The sequence below is a fragment of the Hydra vulgaris genome, chromosome 13 (genome assembly GCF_038396675.1).
Source record: "Hydra vulgaris chromosome 13, alternate assembly HydraT2T_AEP".
Lineage (NCBI taxonomy): Eukaryota > Metazoa > Cnidaria > Hydrozoa > Anthoathecata > Hydridae > Hydra > Hydra vulgaris.
In genome coordinates, this window is record NC_088932.1 from 20,157,758 (window position 1) to 20,172,629 (window position 14,872).

The window sequence follows — 14,872 nt, forward strand, 5'->3', positions numbered from 1 at the left end:
AAAATAAAACACTGTTAAGTTAGCATGCACTAAAGTGACATGCACAACAGCTGTTTACACACAGATACTCAATAAGTATAAAGAAACGTTTTTCAATTATTTTTTCCTTTAGACTTCGAAGACATCATTTCTTAAAGACAAAGACACCTGCCCAGAGGTGGGGTTTAAACCACGGATCTTACGTTTCTGAGGCAAGTGCGCTACCACTGCGCCACAGCTGTTTTATAATAAATTATGATAAAACAGCTGCTTTATGGTAAAATTATGATAAAACAGTTGTTACAAAATGCGCATTCGACCGCAAGTCACGCTAAAATTGAATAGTTAAAAAATCAAAAAATTTAAATTTTTTTACTTTTTTATTTGAAAAATAATTAAAAATTAACTTCCCCCCTTCCTCCCCTTTCGCCTTTAATTAAACCTCCTGCCCCCGCGTCTATTAGATATGGACTAAAACTCCCTTTTATTCCAACTCCTTGTCACTATTTTACAGTCTTAATATTTTATTTAAACTTGTATAACTTAAACTTTAAATTTATATTCAATAACTTAGTTTTAATATAATTTAAGTTTAAATAAATTTATTATAAATTTAATTAAAAATTAATTTAAAATTAAATTTAAATCAATAGTTTTAACGAGCTTTTGGTCCGTTATCAACTAAAATTTCTGCACAAATATCAAAATGCTCAACCCTTACTGAAACAAATGAACGCACTAAATATATTTCAAATAAATATTTTTCAAAATATACTTTTCATGTTTAACTATAAACTAAGTCAGATTCCAGAACATTTTACAACACACTTTTTTAAAAACAATATAAATAAATACAATACAATACAAGAGCAACAGGCAACTTTAAGATACCTTTTGAAACAACAAGGCTCTCAAAATTCTCAATTACATATCGTGGTCTCTATTTATTTAACAAATTAGTTTCCAGAAACGAATCACTATTAAACTTAAACAACGAACACTCTCTGAAAATAAATCTAAAGACTACAATAATCAAATTACAACTATAAGGAATTTTTTTTAAATTTGAATAAAAAGATAAATAAATGAAACTTAACTTTTAAAACAAATCGATTAAAAAATAATAGTAATAACAAGGTATATATGTAACACATACATATATACCACGTATGCAACTGATTTTTTATGTGTATTACACGTCTCTGGAAAAGGTACTCAACGACAAGACTGATTTAAGTCTTCTGCGAGCTTCCTATAACTAAAAATAAGTAATTCTTTTTATCAATCTTACACAAATTTTGTTTTTATCATACTTATACACTTACATTATTTTAAAATGTGGTAAATAAACTTACACTGAAATATCTAAACACTCCTCCAAAAAATCAAAAGATTTATTTTTATTTGTTGTATTTTTTATTATAATTGGAATAATATAGTGATATATTTTTCGGATTATTTTTGCGTACACGTTAATATATTGTTGTAATTGGTATTTATTTTAATCATGTCTCGGAGTTGTAGGCAACTATATTTTTATTTACCTCGTATATTTCGAACTTTATATTTATGATTTATCTTTGTATATCTTTACCGCCAATCTGTGATTGGTTACTTGTAAATACTTTTTAGTTGTAAAATAAACGTGTATAAATAAATAAATAAAATCACGGATCGTTTTTTTCAAAGCGGACCAAAATTATCAAAAAAATAAAACCGGCCGGACGATAAATTTCAACAGCTCAGTTTCAGACGTGCACAAGTGCCCTCTAAAAAATGAAGCGTTGATTTGATGTTGATCAACGTTGATTTTGCGTTGATATTAGCGATCAACGGCGATCAACCATAAATGGATGTTGTAGCAACAGCAATGTTATCAACAGCAAATCAACGTTTATTTACAAACACTGAGCGTTCGTTGATTTACTGTTGACAAAAAACAAATTTATTGAGCCGTTTACTAACAGTAATTTGCTGAGCATTTTCTGCTGGGATTTTTTTTGTTATTTTTGGTGGTTATAAAACGTTTGTTCAAATTTTAATTGTATTATACGGTATAAAATGAGTATAAACTTATTGAAAAACATATATTTTATTAAGTAATTATTTTTTCAGTTCTTGAATAAAGATTATCCTAATGAAATTAGGGTAGTTTTTTAACTATTTGAGGATAATAGAACATCTTAATATAAATATTTTAACAATTTAACATGAAAAAGTCACAACTTAGCAGCAATTTGGCTTATTAATGCTTATTATAATAACATTACTATTATCATAGCAAATTATTAATGGCTGCAAGTATTTGCCTGATAAATTCTGACTGCAAACTTAAATCATATAGTACAAAATGCAATTTAAATTGATTTTTTCTGTATAAGAGTAATAATGCCTTTATTTTTTTTTCTTTTGTGATGTAATAAAATAAAGATAATAATGCCTAAATATGACAGAAGCCTATATATGAGAGAATTTATGAAAGAAAAACGAAATACTGAAAAAAGAATAAAATATCTTCTTGAAGAGTGCAACATTGTTGGTAGAGGAAATTGCGTTCATCTAGATTTAGACATTCAAAAGATTTTTGAAGTTTCTGAAGATGTGCACAGTGATATATTGATGTTTTCAATCACTTCGCCAGAAAATAAATTTTGTTTAAGTAAAGTTGAATCTAATTATTGTGATGTTGACGACATTGCATTTAAAAATAGTTTATACAGTAGTATTGATACTCTAACTTCAACAAAAGATTTTTTATATGAGTGGTTATTAAAATACTGTATAAAAGATGATGCTTTAAATGCACTTATATTTCACTTAAATAAATTTACTCCATCTATACCAAAATGCTGGCAGACATTACAAAAATCTCTTCAAAAAGTTAATATTTTATATGTCAGTGGAGGCGATTATATATATCTTGCAGTTAAAAGTGCAATTGATTATTACATATCAACAGTTGGAAATAAGGAAAAGCTTGATCTAATTGTAAGTATTGATGGTGCACCTATGTGCAATAGTAAAAAGACTTCCATTTGGCCTATACTAGTTACAATTAACAGAAAAGGATCCTATGCTGTTGCAATTTGGCATGGTCAGGGAAAACCAAACAATTTGGATGAGTGCTTTGAAGATTTTATTCTTGAAATGAAAAAATTGCAAACTAATGGGTATAAACAGCTGCTGGTGACTATTAAAGCTTTTGTTTGTGATGCGTCTGCAAGAGCATTTGTTAAATGCATTATAGGGCATAGTGGCTATCATAGCTGTGAAAGATGTATGGCAGTTGGCACACAAAAACATGGCGTAAGATTATTGGAAACGACTACTTTACTTTGTACTGACATGGCTTTTAAAAATAATTTTTATAAAGAAGGTCACCAGCTTGAGAGTCTTTCTCCACTTGTTCAGTTAAATTTCCCAATGGTAACTGAATTCCCATTAGACTATATGCACCTTATATGTCTTGGAGTAGTTAAAAAACTTCTAATAAACTGGTGTAAAGGTCCCGATGTATTAGAATAAGTCAATCTGTTAAAGACAGTATTTCAAATGAACTCATAAATTTACGAAGTTATACACCATCCAATTTTCAACATAGACCACGCTCTTTAAATGAACTTGAGAAGTGGAAAGCAACAGAGTTTTGATTATTCTGCTTTATGCTGGACCAGTTGTTTTAAAAAGGAAAAATAAATAAAACTATGACTTATTTATTTCTCTTTCAATTGCTATGCACATACTGCTTTCTGATAAAATGGCCAAAAATGAATTGTTAGTGGCATTTGCTAAACAGCTGCTTATATAGTTTGTCAGAGAAGTACAAATTTTGTATGGGGAGATCTTGGTAACATACAATGTTCATAGCATGATTCATTTAGCTGATGATTGTGTTAACTTTGGGGAGAGTCTTGATCATCTATCAGCTTTTCCTTTTGAAAACTTTTTGGGTTGAATTAAAAAAATGGTGCAAAAATCACATCAGACTGTTGCCCAAATAGTGAATCAATTAGATGAGAGAAAAAAGTTGGATATTTTTCTTAGAGAAAGGAATGGTAAAGAAATTTCTGCCCAAGTGGTAAATAAAAAGATCACATCAAATCTATGAGACAGAGTTTATTTTATTCAAGACAAAGGGTTTATTTTAGTAGAAGAGGTTTTGGTAGATCTTGTAAAATGCAAGGCTCTAAATCCTCATTCAGTTAGAAAGTTTTTTCCTGATTGTTTTGAAACATCTTATTTAGACGTTTGTTATGTAAATTCATTAGCCAACCTAAAAACAATTTTTCCGAAAAAAAAAGAACTTTTGAAGAAAGGCTTGATGATACCTGTTTAAAAAGGTGGTTATGCTTTTTTTGTGCTTAGACATTGTGATATTGCTTATGATCACTGATTTCTTGAATTAAAAACACAAACTTTGATTATACTTGCAGACCATCAATTTTTAAAGTATGTCTGTGCATGTGCCATTTTGTAAAATTTGTTGTAAATTTGTCAAATATGTAGTTCATTGAACAAATTTAAAGTGAGTTTAATGCATTTTAATTTATAAATTTTTTGTGTGAAACAAATACCTGGTATGTTTATAGAAATAATAAAATATTTACACTGGTGTTTTACATTAATAAATCTAAAAAGCGTTTTACAAAGTTCATTGTTTTTAATCTCTAATGTATTTTTAATTTTATTTTGTAACTTATATAAGATTGTTTAGAATTAAATTGCACCAGAATATTGAAATTTCATTTGCGATTGTTGAACTTTAAATGGAAAAATTAAAGAAGTGGAAGTGATTGCTAAAAGTTGGATGAAAATTGATGGGAAATGCTTCTGGCTGCCATTTAAAAGTTCCGCTGCGATTCGTAAAGCTGTCACAACCTTGCAGGCATCAACCTCTGATTGGAAGATATACCCTGCTAGGATTTTATACACTACAGGTTTGCATATTACTATAAAAAAATGTAAAATAATTGAATTAGATATTGAACTGTATGTTTTGACCAGGGCACTGAAGAGGATAATCATGTGCTGGTGCAAATTTATTTTAGGCCTGCTTTACAATATGACTATAGTCTCATTTAATATCACTTATTTTAAATCCAATATTCCAACGGGCATTTGTTTAAATTATATGTTCTGAATGTCTTTAGAATGTTTAAAGAAGATTTCCAACAATTAAAAAAAGTTTTTTTAACTATGTTTTTAGTTTTTTTTTTTAACTTTTAGTGTTTTTTAAAAATTAAAAAATTCATTAATTTTCATGGGTTTTTCATTAAAATTCATTAATTTTTATGTGGTGCACCAATTGCACTCCATTCTCATAGGACCTGCTTTTGCCGCAAAAATTTCAATTACATCTTCATTAGATATTGATAAATGATTTTATGTACATGGATTTGTGTTTATGAAGAAGCTCAGTCACACTTAGAGAAAGCAGCAGATACTTCAAATATTGAAACTGACATCGAAGAGAAAAAAGGGACAAAGCAAAAGTAAATTTTACTAAAATTAGTTTTTAACAAATAAAAAATTTTGCAATAAAGAATTACACAAATCATGCACTTTTTTTGTTTATAAAGTAAAGTTTATATTAAAGGAGAAATACAGCAATGACATTTTGTGAAAGTGATTAAGATATTGTGATTGGTGATGAAGAACTATACGGAAGATACTATTTTGATAGTTCAAATAGCTAAAGAACATCTAACGTGATTCCAAATATAGCAGGTTAACTATTTTTGTAAAAGTAAAATAATGGTTTGTTAAAATAAAATGCTTTTTTTTTAATTGAATTATAGATGTTTTTAAATCAATATCAACTCCCCATTTACACAGTGAAATAGCAAGCTTTTCAGTTGCTGAAAATAACAATGACTTCTCGAAAGAAACTAATCTATCTCAAGGGAAAATGATGTTGTCTTCAAATATATTGGTAAAAAAAAGTCCTAATGTTGCTTTTGTTCTAATTAAAATCTGTGTGCGTGTGCAGTAAAAAAATTAATAGAAATCAGAACTATATGTTATAGAATATAATTTTGTTGACAAATATTTTATAAATATATGTTTGTTGACAAGTTTAAATAAAAATCACTATATAATGTTTAAAAATTTTATTTAATTTTTGTATGTATAATTTATCTATACCTAGGTAGAAAATGGCTCTAAAAATTGTGTTTTGGATAAAGAGGATAGCAAAGAAAAACATTTGTCTTGCCAGGGTAAATTAAATAAAAGTTTTATTTATTTTTTCCATTTAGGTAATTTTTCATGGTTAATTTTTTACAAAATATTTTACATAAATAATAATAATATTGTTTATTTTACTACATTTTTTTTAAAAGATTTTCAAAAAAGATTTGCGTTGAGTTGCGTTGAGATGGCAAAAATAGTTAAAAGAGAAAAGTGATTCAAGAGTCAATTTTAAAAATCCATGTATTGAAATTAAGATAATTTCATTCATATAGAATAAACATAATATGTGTTCTGACCCTTAAGTAATTTTTATTTTTTTAATAATAGATAAGTTCTCTTAGTCGTTGTGGAGGTAATATAAATCGGCTTTTGCTTTTGGAAAGTTGTTGATGAGCGAGGATGCTGGGGCCTGTTTTAATGTCTCGGGTGGTTCATTGAAGATAAATTTTAAAACATACACCCTGTATCATATGATAGTGGGTAAGAATGGTTTTATGCATTTTTTTAGATTTTTTATTTCACAGTTTTGTTTATCCTAGTCAGTCATTTATGTAACTATTTGCTATAATTTCTGCAGTTTGATTTTTTTCAAATTTGATTTGAATTTTTGATTTAGATGCGATTACACGACAGCATCATGATGCAAAAATTTGCGAATGTTATTCAGGCATTTCGAAATTTTTAAGTCAATCAGGAACACGACTCAATCGAAAAGTTTTGAAAATGAACAATGCTGCAAACGCTAAATAAATTGTTTGAAAATGTAAATTTTGTGTTAAATTCAATAAAAAAACTTTCTTAATGTAGTGCCTACTTTCTTTCATTATTCTTTTGAGTTAGCTTTGAATTACTCTATCAATAACTTTTTTGCTAAATCCTTTATTTACAGCCTGTTTTTTACAAAACAAATTAAGATTTGAGCAATATGTATAAATTTTATATACAAATATTTTATATATATATACATACATAATATATATATATATATATATATATATATATATATATATATATATATATATATATATATATATATATATATATATATATATATATATATATATATATAAATTATAAATCAGTAGAAAATCACTTAACAAAGTTTTTTTTCATTTAACACTGTGTTTCATAAATAAAAAGACTCATCAGAAATACTGAGTTTTTTATTGATGAGTGCATTTCTGATGAGTCTTTTTATCGATGAAATACAGTGTTAAATGAAAAAAAATTTTCTTAAGTGATTTTCTACTAATTTATAATTGCTCAGTTCTTTTAAGAACATTGAGCACTCTATTTTGTAGAATACATTTTAAAGTTGTTTAAATATATATATATATATATATATATATATATATATATATATATATATATATATAGTAAACTGTTGATATATATTTTTTTGATATATGCATCAAAAAGCGATATCAAAATACCGTCGGCTATTATAAAAATCAGTGTTGAATCACCAGGAAAAAATGATTGTTGATTAAATGTTGAAAAGCAACATTCGATCAACGTTTTTTGTAAACACCAAATCAACGTTGATAAGTGGCTAACATTTTGGACAAAAAATCAATATGGAATCAATGTTGACGAGAAACATTGAATCAACATCAAATCAACGCCTCATTTTTTAACGGGTGTAGTGAAGCTGCAATTGTTGTTCACGATAAATTGATCCTAAATTTTTCTGATAATTGTATGCAACTTTTTTCATTGCAAAAAATTTTGGTCTGGAATAAAAATTTTATAATAGCAACAACATACGAGAAACATTTTCCTCGTATTGCGCCTATAAATACGAATCAGCTGGAGAGTGATTTTTTTTAAATGGGCGTATTTGATGCAAACTCGTCTTTTTAAAAAAAATCAAAAACTATCAGGTGGCTTTATTTGTGTAAGAAGATAAAATTTAAACACGTTTTAACATAAACTGGTGAAGCTATCATAGAAGAACATAAAACACACAAAAAGTGAATTTCAAAAAAAATGTCTAATAAGCCCTTTTAAAAAACACTGATTTAAATAAATTATGCGGTAAATACGCATGATTGGGGCTCGATGATAAGACAAAATAACGTTTTCTACTTGCCCCGCTAGGTTTTTTTATTTATAAACTTTTAAACAACAACAACAACAACAACAACAACAACAACAACAAAAGGGTTAGTTTTATATCCATAGCAGCTAAAACAGGAATGTTAATCAGGAAAAAAGTTGCATAAAATTATCAGAAAAATTTAGGATCAATTTATCGTGAACAACAATTGCAGCTTTACTACACTTGTGCACGTCTGAAACTGAGCATGGGCTCCTTCTCAGCAGGTACAAATTAAAATTAAAAAAAAAATTTCAGACATACGCAATTTCTTCACCACACAATTCGTCCACTTTGTCTGTTACCATATATTTTACTCCATCCACTATTTATTAAAAAAAAAAAAAGTTTTGTATTTAGAAAATGTTTAATACATTACCTGATTCACGTTTTATAAACAATAAAAAAATGGGAGTTGTAAATAAACACCAGCAATTTTCAATTTTTTTTATAAAAATCAAGCTGGAGTACCATAATTAGACCATAAAACTACAATGAGCGCAATTTGAAAGTTGCAAATCTTTCTGATTCTATCTTGTTGTAATTTATTTTTTTAACTTATAATTCATTAAGAAACATTCGGCTGAGTGAATAGAAAAGAGCAATTGCTTTCACTCAACGTTTTTAGAGTAATTGTTCAGTTTTACGTAAATAAAAATTTGAACAAAATCGCTCAAATTTTTATTTACGAAAAGTTAAGCAATTTACTCCAAAAACGCTGAGTAATTGCTCGACTTGATGTGAATAAAAATTTGAGCAAAATTGCTGAAGTTTTTATTCATGTAAGGCTGATCAATTACTGAGTCAAAGCATTTGTTTTTTTTATTCACCCTGCCTTTAAACTAGAATGAGTTATTATTAATAAATTATGAAAATGACAGAGGCTTGTCAACTTCACGAGGTTATAACTTTTAAATGATATAGTATTTTTTTACTAAATGAGAATTTTACAGATGAATTTTAGTCGCGTTTATATTTGTTGAGGTTTTGTTTTAAATGCCGGGTGAATAAAAAAAATTTTTAGGCCGGGTGAATAAAAAAAATCAATTATTTTAACTCAGTTATTGGTCAGCTTTACGTGAATAAAAGCTTTACCAATTTTTCTCAAATTTTTATTCACATCAAATCGAGCAATTACTCAGCGTTTTTAAAGTAAAATGCTTAACTTTACAAGAATAAAAATTTAAGCAGTTTTGCTCAAATTTTTATTCACGTGAAGAGCAATTATTCCAAAAACGCTGAGTAAAACCAATTGCTTTTTTTTATTCACCCGGCCCATTACCCCTCGCCTTTATCAATATTTTAACCTTAAGACCCTATTTTTATGGTAGATTTTAAATAATACGTTAATTCAAACTGCCAATTATTGAAAATCTTATAAAGATAATAATTAGTGTTCTTACCAAAAACCATTCATTCTGTGTTAGTGACATCTGTTTAATTGCTTGAACTACATTTACTCCAGGATCAACATTTCTAAAAATTCTAAAACAATATTTATTCGTGATTTTAATCCTACTTATATGAATCTTTTTAAAAATCAGTTATCTCTTTTGCACTGGGATCATAACAATATCAAGGGGAATGCTGACACCATTTATGAGACCTTTTTTTAAAATATTTTACGCCGCATATGATGCCAACTTTCCTATTATTGAAAAATTAACTAAAATGAAAAATTTTAATAAACCTTGTGTTTCAAAAAGTAAATATTTGCTTGAAAAAATTCATAAGCGTTTAAAAAAAGTTATTAGTGTAGAGTATTAGACAAGTTTAGAAATAACTCCACGCGCACGTGGCAAGTAATAAAAGAAGTTATTGGCAATCAAAAAACATGCTCAGGTTCCCTTCCCCAAGTAATTATAGTTGATAACAAATGTATTCATGAATCAAAAGCTATATTTGACGAATTTAATAAATACTTTATCGAAATTGGCCCTGAATTAGCTAATATAGTTCCCTTTACCCCAGTCACCTTTAATGATTTCTTAGTACCAATGGATGATTGAAACTGTTCCAAATAAATATACTCAGAATTATTTTTTGATGAATTCGAAATTGCCTTTGAATCACTAAAAAAAAAAAGCTATCAGAGCTGATTGAATTAATGGTGACATAATTATCAAGTTCGATCATCTCAAAGATATACTTTTTTAAGTTTATAAATCATCTGTCCACCAAGAAGTTTTTTGTGATCAACAAAAAAATGCAAAAGTTACTGCGATTTTGAAAGAACGGGACAGTTACAATATAAGTAACTATTGCCCTTTATCTATCCTTTTTACCTGTTTTAAAAATCTTAGAGTGCATTATGTACAATAGAGTATACAATTGTCTTGTTTCCAATAATATTTTACAGGGTTATTCCATAATTAAAACCACTTTATTCCATAATTAAAACCACTTTATACCATAGTTAAAATCATTTTATTCCATAATTAAAACCACTTTATTCCATAATTAAAACCACTTTATACCATAGTTAAAATCATTTTATTCCATAATTAAAACCACTTTATTTCAAAATATATAAACTTAAAAATATTGCCCAATATGACACAAGAAAGTAAGACCCGAATTGAAATTACTAAGGAAACGATTACAAATTTTAAAAGATATTTAGATCTTGAAAAATATAATAAAGAAATTCAAGAATTAACCAACTTATCCTACAGCTGTGTACGTAAATTAATTAAAAAAACTAATGATGGCTTAACAGATAAAGAAATATTATGTGCCAAAAGAGGGCCGAAATTGAAGGATAACAGTATAATAAAAAATGAAATAGCCACATATTTAAATAATGGCAGTAGTTATGTTCAGCAAGAAATTGTAGAAAATTTAAATAATATTGGAATCAATTGCTCACAAAGTTATGTAAGTAAAATTTAAAAAAAAAGGGATATACTAGAAAGAGGCTAACTAAAGTACCAATTGAAAGAAATTCTCCAAGAATTTTAGACGCCAGACAATTATTTGCAAGAGAATTAGCTAACTATAATTATGACCAATTAGTATTTTCAGATGAAACAGGTTTTAACCTGCGCACCACTACTAATTATGAATATTCATTGGTAAATCAAAACGCATATGTTACTGTCCCAGCCAGCAAAGGTGTAAATATTAGCTTGATGATGGTTATTAATATTAATGGAAAAGTTTCTTATGAGTTTAGTGATGGTGCTTATAATTCAGAAAAATTTTAAAATTTTATTACACAAAATCTTATTCCATATTTCAGAAGCAATCCAAATTACGTTCTTATCATGGATAATTGTAAATTTCATCACAGCAAAGATATGTTGAGATTATTAAATGAAAATCGGGATATATTTAAGTTTTTTCCTACCTATTCTCCCCAATTGAATCCCATAGAGGAAGTTTTTGGTGAAATAAAACAATTTATAAGAGAATGAAACCATTGGCAAAAACAAGAAACACGATAAAAGAGCGCGTTTGCTATCTAATTGACACCCGATCAGGTAGTTTTGCTAATTTTAACGAGCATCTTAGGCAATATTTATTGTTGGCGTTGTCTAGAAATTCTTTCATTCAAAAATAAATATTGAACTTGAAAAAATTCGTGGAAAATGTTTTTTAAAATTTTTCATAATTTATTTGTTTTATTAAATAAAGTATTTATAATCTTGTATTAAAATGGTTTTAATTATGGAATAAAGTGATTTTAATTATGGAATGAAGTGATTTTAATTATGGAATATAGTGGTTTTAGTTATGGAATAAAGTGGTTTAGATTGTGGAATAAAGTGGTTTTTATTATGGAATAACACTGTAAACAAAAATCAATTTGGTTTTAAAAAAAATAGTTCCACTGAACATGCAACATATAATTTGTAGGAGAAATCTCAAATTTCTTTCAAAGACCCCATTTTACATTAAGTGTTTTTATTGACTTGTCGAAGGCTCTTGATACTATCGACCATGTAATCCTGCTCAATAAACTAAAATACTACGGAATTAACTATATAACTATTAAATGGCTTCGAAGTTACTTATCAAACAGCAAGCAATTTGTTTTTATTAATAACTATAACCAAAGCCATCTTCTAAATATTTCCTTTGATGTTCCTCAAGGTTCTATCTTGAGGCCACTTTTGTTCTTAATCTATATAAATGACTTAGATAAAGCCTCAAACTTAATGAGTATCATATTTTCCGACGACACCAACTTGTTTTTGACTAATAATGGCATATCTAAACTCTTTTCTACAATGAATGATGAACTTAAAAACATATCTACTTGGTTCAAATGTAACAAGTTAACTCTAAACATTTATAAAACCAAATGGATTCTTTTCTATTTGCTCTCTAAAAAACGCTATTTACCCCAAAGCTTCCCTAAAATATTTATTGATGAAATCGAAATAAAATGAGATTTTGTTACTAAATTTTTAGGAGTGGTTCTCGACGAGATCATTACATGGAAACCGCATATTGACTATATTTGCTCAAAAATATCTTAAAGTAACGGAGTCAAATAAATCCAGATCATATTTAAACAAAAAACCTTTACCCAACTTTATTACTCATTTATTCACACGTATATAAACCATCCCAACATAGCTTGGGAAAGCACCGAAAAAAGTAAGCTAAAATGCCTTTATTTCCGTCAGAAGCATGCGATCCGATTGATTAATTTTGCTGATAGTTTTACTCATTCCAAACCATTATTTATAAATATGAAAATACTTAATATCTACGAGCTTAATGTTTATAACATTTTATGTTTTATTTACATGTGGAAAAACGATTTAACTTTACCTATCTTTAAAGACCTTTTTTCTCTAAACCCAATTAGTAAATTTTTACTTGTAAATAAAAATTTTAATTTAATCAATAGATAAAATAACTTAAAAATTTTATTTTATCTATTGATGATATATTTAAATACTTTTTATAACAACCACGTGTTTGTCTTTTTAATTGTAAGACTGTTGTATTTTCTCTTTCATATTATAAAGATATTTGTCTTACTGTATTTACATTGTATATATATATTTATATATGTATTTATATATTTCTGACGATAAGATCAGAGTTTAATATTATATATAACATTAGTGGTTTGATTTATATTTTCAATTTATATCACGATTTATTGTAATTTTTTAGTCTTGTTTATGTATTGATGTTAAAAACTTGTAAAAAGTTCTGATGATAAGTTCATTACGATCATTTTTCAGAAGCCTTGCTTGTTTGTTTTTGTAAACAATGATAAATGTAAACAAATAGAAGCTAGGAAAAGTAAAGGCATTTTCACCTGGAACAATAAAACCTTGGATCTCTTGCTTTTAAAGCAAGTGATCTAATTTTTGTAATTGTTCTCTTCCTTATGTAGTATCATTGTTATTTCACTGGATCTGACGGCGTAGTATTTACGTTTGCCATTTTCGAGCTTCTAACTTAAATAAATATTTTCCTAAAAAAATTTATTTACAAAAGATAAAAAAATATATATATATATATATATATATATATATATATATATATATATATATATATATATATATATATATATATATATATATATATATATATATATATACTGTATTTTCTTATTTATGGAAATCGACATTTTCTTCATTATCTGAAGAGTTAATATAAATTACTTTAGGATGTTGACTTTTAGCGACTGTTTGTCTTTCTTTGCTGTTTGCAAAAAATCTTCTTATTTATCGCCCTTATTTATCAAAATTTCCCTATATTATAGATAAAGGACCTTTTTTTTTTTACGTACCTTATCATCAATTGGCGCCTCTTGAAAATATTCCCCCTCCTCCATTCGGCGCCCCTGGGTAGCTTTATCAAGTGTATTTTTTTCTATATTTTCTTCTTCGTTGGATAAATCGTCGGGGAAAAATTCCAAATCTTAATCCATTTTCTTTGTCTTTTTTTTCTTCATCATCAACATATTCATTCTCTTTTATGTTAAAACAATCCTTTCGTTTATTGAATAATATTCTATCTTTCCCATTATTTTTTTGAGTTTTTTTTTTTTTAGAAAAATCCCTTTTTGTGTAAAAAAAACCAATCTTTAAAGATTAACGTTCGTATAAAGTTATGTGATGTAATTTTAATAAACAAAAGAAAGAATGATGACAGAAAAGTTAAATTTAGATATTTATAATTTTCCATTTTTAAAGGATTAGTGCGAAAGAGCAAACAAGTTTTAAAAAAGTGTAAAAACGATAAGTTGAAACATTTTAACACATTTTAAACCATTACGTCGACGTAGCTCAGTGCGTAAACATTCTGCACTAAGTTTAAACTCGGGTCTCCGAGTTCATGGCAATTTAAACTTTTTTGGTTTTGTTTTCCGGTTTGGCATCTGGTTTGAATCTCACCTCATGCTATCATTTACATTACAATAAAAATTCTAACTACTGATGTCACAGATTACAGTGAATATACATCGACTTTTAAATATAAAAATGAGCATGTTTGTGAAATGTTTGTGAAATGTTTGTGAAAATAGGACATTTGAACATTACTACTTTTTTAGGAGGGTTTATTTTAGACTATAATGTAGAATTAAAATTGTATACAATAAGACATGTTGAAAGAGGTGTATTGTATATCGAT

The 14,872-nt window shown here is 27.2% G+C and overlaps 1 protein-coding gene and 1 long non-coding RNA gene across 9 annotated transcripts; one reads left to right on the plus strand and one right to left on the minus strand.

Annotated features, from left to right (window-relative positions):
* Nucleotides 1-1,147: 1,147 nt before the first annotated feature.
* On the minus strand, nucleotides 1,148-9,755 carry LOC136090312 (uncharacterized). Its single transcript, XR_010643339.1, has 3 exons — nucleotides 9,673-9,755; nucleotides 8,534-8,594; nucleotides 1,148-1,237 (listed from the first exon to the last, which is right to left on the minus strand). It is a non-coding gene; the product is annotated as an uncharacterized LOC136090312 (long non-coding RNA).
* LOC136089279 (uncharacterized) lies at nucleotides 1,742-6,973 on the plus strand. Of its 8 annotated transcripts, none has more exons than XM_065815163.1 (6): nucleotides 1,742-5,706; nucleotides 5,778-5,911; nucleotides 6,128-6,197; nucleotides 6,321-6,411; nucleotides 6,499-6,651; nucleotides 6,788-6,973. In XM_065815163.1, exon 1 carries the CDS (start codon nucleotides 2,416-2,418, stop codon nucleotides 3,502-3,504), a length of 1,089 nt encoding a protein of 362 aa, XP_065671235.1. In that variant the 5' UTR covers nucleotides 1,742-2,415; the 3' UTR covers nucleotides 3,505-5,706; nucleotides 5,778-5,911; nucleotides 6,128-6,197; nucleotides 6,321-6,411; nucleotides 6,499-6,651; nucleotides 6,788-6,973. The 8 variants fall into 8 exon arrangements, with proteins under 8 accessions (XP_065671235.1, XP_065671238.1, XP_065671233.1 ...); XM_065815166.1 differs by having other exon boundaries at nucleotides 6,132-6,197; XM_065815161.1 differs by lacking the exon at nucleotides 6,321-6,411 and having other exon boundaries at nucleotides 1,742-5,471; nucleotides 5,576-5,706.
* Nucleotides 9,756-14,872: the final 5,117 nt, after the last annotated feature.

What these genes read in the sequence shown, in the direction of transcription:
- LOC136089279 (XM_065815163.1), top strand. Translation starts at nt 2,416, where the DNA reads ATGCCTAAATATGACAGAAGCCTATATATGAGAGAATTTATGAAAGAA.